We start from the raw sequence: 4,621 nt of genomic DNA on the forward strand, positions 1-4,621 counted from the left end.
CTAGATGCAGATGGATCTGTGAATTCTCAAAGGCATGCCTCGTGTGGTGGATTGATCAGGAATTTTAAGGGAGAGTGGATTTTAGGATTACAACCAAAGCTTGGATGCATATCACCAACTTGTACAGACTTTTTAGGAATTATTCCTTTGTTTTTAAATATAAAACCTCTTTTATAGTATAATTTTACACTATAAAAGATGTCTTATATTTAAGATTAGAAGAATATAACAGGACTCCACATTTGTGAACAACAAGGCTTCAACAAAATTTTGAGGAGTACTAATTCTCTTGAAGCGATTCAATTACTGATGGCGGACTGTGGAACGGATCATCCGTTTAAACCTGAAATTAGAGAAGGGAGAGGCTAATCTACTCTGATTGGGAGATTGAGGTTAGGCATGCATTGCCAGAAACCTTATACTGTGCAGATTTTTTGGTTGAGGATGCTCACCAACAGGCGGAAGACATGACGCTGCTATGGGAACCGTATCCTGACTGTCATAGTCGTCTTCAAGCAAACTTGATGCCGTCTTGAGTTATTTTAGCCTAGCTTCTTTTGTCAAGTTTGTAACTTGCCCGGCTTAACATATACTACTTCCTGTACTCATTACAAGATGTCGTACAGGAAGTATTATATATAACCCCGCGCACCGAGATTTGTTAGGAGAGGAGTTGAAAGTTGAAACCCTGATGACCAAAGTGCCTGAAAATTTCAGAATCATGTGAACGCCGCCACGGTTTTCACGGAACGCAGCCCCACGTGAACATAATGCAAAATTCATAGCCTTATGCCCATCCACATCACACCACACCACCACCCGTGGGCCCCCCCTCTGCCCTGAATATTCAACTCCACTCTCTCCCCTTCTTCACCGTCCATTAGCCATCACAATCGCTTCGGTTTCCGTCTCAAAAATTTATCACGTGCTCAGCAGCAACATACCTCTTCCCCGGCGTCCGCGGGTACGGTATGTTTGTGTCTTTATATATATATATATATATATATCAAATAGGACACTTGCGATAAATACTTGAGATCACTCTAGTCAGAATTGTTCTACATCATTTGCTCGCGGTAGTAGTTGAGAAGGGAACAAGGGACCATCGAGCAGCCACTGCCACCAGCAGCGGAGGATCAGAACTCCGACGCACTGAACAGAGGCGTAGACGATTGAAATGGCGGATACTACAACGCAAGGAAGAGCCACCCTCTTCTCTCCTTACAAGATGGGCAAATTCGATCTCTCTCACAGGTCTCACTTCTCTCTCTCTCTCTCTGTTTTTTTTTTTTAAGATTCCTTTGACTCAATTTTTCAGGATTTGGGGAGACGAAATCGGCGATGGATTTTTGAGAAATTAACTGAGTCGGTGTTGTTGGAATTGGACAGGGTGGTGCTGGCGCCGATGACGAGATGCAGAGCTTTGAACTGGATTCCGCAGCCGGCGATGGCAGAGTACTACGTGCAGAGGTCAACTCCGGGGGGCTTTCTCATTACCGAAGGAACCTTGATCTCTCCCACGGCGCCAGGGTAATCCTTGTAATTTTGTCTACTTTTTGAGGTCTTTTTTAATTCAGGATCATCTGGTAGTGGAATCTGGAATGAATGAATTATTGAATTTCGTTCCTCGCTGGTCAAAGATGGTGTCATATGAAATGATAGTAGCCACGTGGCGGGATTTCCTTCGTCGTGATACCCACATTTTATAGTGGGATATGCAGGTGTCGGTGTCCAAGAATTTTTTGCTTTTTTTTTTTATGACTATCATGTTTTGATGTTTTTGTTTCATAAAATTTTTAAAGAAAAAAATGCAAGAGGTGACCAGTTTTTGTACAGCATATTATTTTCTAACTTTTGTAAAAAGATCCAGTTTTCTTGTCCATGCAAAATTTTGATGTCTTGCTACTCAAACCTGAAATTTCTTTCGCAATATTCATAAATTTTACTTTCAAATTTTGTTGGAAGTGCAAGCTGCTCTTCCAGAGATAGAAGGATAACGTTACTATCTCTACCCATGAAAAACTAAAATGATTGTTGCCCTTGTCTTTTTATATAATCAACATGCTTTTATTTTTATTAAACCCTAATCCCCCCCCAAAAAAAAAGAAAAAAAGGGACCAAAAGCATATTTAAACTTATTTATAGACACTATTTGACTATGGGCACTTTCAAGCTGTTTTCAAGTTTGACCCTAAAACCCACAGTACCACAAGAGGGAAAAAAGTTTTCCAGTTAAAATTTTCTTTTGGGTGGTGCAAAATTTTCATTGAAATTTGACTATTGATATGGAATACAACTTTGATGCGGAATAAAGTACATTTTACACACGACGTACAGTTAGACATTGGATTCAAAATGAAATGCGAAATTGGCTTAATTATGCAGATTTCCACATGTACCTGGCATATATTCAGAAGAACAAGTTGGGGCATGGAGGAAGATAGTGGATGCTGTCCATGCCAAAGGAAGCATTATCTTTTGCCAACTCTGGCATGTTGGTCGAGCTTCTCACTCAGGTAATAATTCCTAATTTAATTTATGATGATCTCCGTCCATTTAATCAGGAAAGTTTGAATGCTAGCATAGGTACAGGATACTTATCGATAAATGTATAGAGAGAGCTAGCCATAAGACAAAACTTCAAATGCTTACTTGTGGCCTGAAAGTGTCGCATAATGTCTTTCTTGTCCAGCATGATTCTCCATTTGTGCCTTATTTGTGGCCTCCATTTTTTGTGTTTTATAGGTCATACCAAATCTATGTACCTAATATATATATATATCTCTATATATCATAAAAAACCCATATAAAGCTATACTATTTGTAAGAGTAAGGGGCCGTTGGTATCTGATCTTCAATGGGGACAGTCTCACTTGCTTACACTTGGTTACTTGAACATTAATCATATGATGGATAAAAATGATAATCAAAATTATTTATTTTCTCCAACTACAAACCAAATAGGACATTTTGGGAGTAGATGGAGCTTAACCTTAAATCATTTGGTATTCATATTTATTTATTTTAAATTGCTAAGCATTTAAATGGACCAAACAAGTTACCCCGACACATCCCATATTAACAACTCAAAGTTAGAGAGAAACAGACATAAAGGGTGGCTCCACTTCTAATGATGTGCGTCTTATAGAAGGGAGTCCCACCCTTTTCGACGTAATTTGCACTTTAGAGGATCCAAATCTTATATTGACATGTTGTAAAGTATATATATGTATTACTTCCTTCGATCTTTTTTTAAACAAAGCCTTGCCAACTACTATCTTGAAATTAATGAAATTTGTAAGTATTAGTTAAATATAAAACATGTTTACAGCTTCTTAAAGCTACTCATTGATTTGTAGAGTTTTTAACTGGGGGAGGAAAATAGGATGGGAAAACTAGTAATTAAGCTAAGAATAAAAGAGATAAGTGTATTTTAAAAATGAGTTAAAAATATTTTATTAAATTTTATAAAGGGTCTTGTATGAAAAAAAAATCAATTGGTATGATGGTACAAAAAGGAGAGTATATCATAAACATTTTATGGAACTATTTTGCTAAATAGGTCGGAATTGGATTTTAAATTTACTTGATTATCCTTGCCCAACTCTGGTTTGACGTTATGATATTTCATATTTATCCTTGTCAGTTAGGAGGTGTTAGGACTTATCCTCGTTTTTCTCTTTCTACTTCCGAAACAGTTTATCAGCCAGGAGGGGCCCCGCCCATATCGTCCACTAGCAAGCCCATATCAGCGAGGTGGAGAATTCTCTTGCCGGATGGGTCCTATGGCGTGTATCCAGAGCCTCGAGCCCTGAAAACTTATGAAATACCGGACATCGTGCAGCATTACCGGCAAGCGGCAGTAAACGCTATTCGGGCGGGTTAGTTTGCTAATTTAATTATATACTTCCACATAAGAACTGTTCGCTTTTTAATTGTCATTCCCAACAATAATGACTATCATAGGCTATAGCTTATAAATTATCATTTGGCTGGGGACTAAAAATACTTCCTTCTCCATATGGTCCATTGAGTGATTATGAATGCTCCTCCGTTTTAAAGGCTCCATAATACCTAACGCGTCGAAAGTGTAGTCTTTTTCATGCTCATGGAAGTATGGTCCACATTGGGAAAAGTTAGCGCTCCTTTAGCCTAATAATGCATATCCATATCATTCGCTTCAAAGTGCACGATGATAATGAAAAGTCACGCTTACGATTATAAAATTCTTGCGCGTTTGTTAGTTCATATGATTCCTTTTTCTTATCCCAGAGCGGAGATTGCCTCAAAATGACCCTCCGGACAGAGACTTGAAATGATACTGTCCTCAGAGAGGCTTGATGCAACTTGGCTTCTTTGTCTTTTTTGGCGATAAACTTGGCTTCTTTGTCTAGACGCTGCTATGTCTTGGGTTAAAAAAACTAACTTTTGCTTGTGGACTGTTGAATTGAAACACCATATTAACTATAATTTTAACGACACTTCTTTGTTTGATCATGTACCAACACATTGACTCAATGCCATGTGATAAAACAGGTTTTGATGGAATTGAAATTCACGGGGCTCATGGATACATTATTGATCAATTTTTGAAGGATGGGATCAACGATCGAACAGATGA

General features: G+C 38.3%; 1 protein-coding gene across 1 annotated transcript; it reads left to right on the forward strand.

The window, feature by feature from the left end:
• Positions 1 to 992: 992 nt before the first annotated feature.
• Positions 993 to 4,613, forward strand: LOC114729018 (12-oxophytodienoate reductase 3-like; the record flags this gene model as incomplete). The annotated part of the gene is made up of 5 exons (XM_028915962.1): positions 993 to 1,254; positions 1,390 to 1,530; positions 2,386 to 2,516; positions 3,699 to 3,881; positions 4,537 to 4,613. Coding segments are annotated over exons 1-5 (609 nt in total), but the record flags the coding sequence as incomplete, so codon positions are not given.
• Positions 4,614 to 4,621: the final 8 nt, after the last annotated feature.

This window comes from Neltuma alba, unplaced genomic scaffold (genome assembly GCF_004799145.2).
Source record: "Neltuma alba isolate B1F8T4 unplaced genomic scaffold, ASM479914v2 tig00012597_pilon, whole genome shotgun sequence".
Lineage (NCBI taxonomy): Eukaryota > Viridiplantae > Streptophyta > Magnoliopsida > Fabales > Fabaceae > Neltuma > Neltuma alba.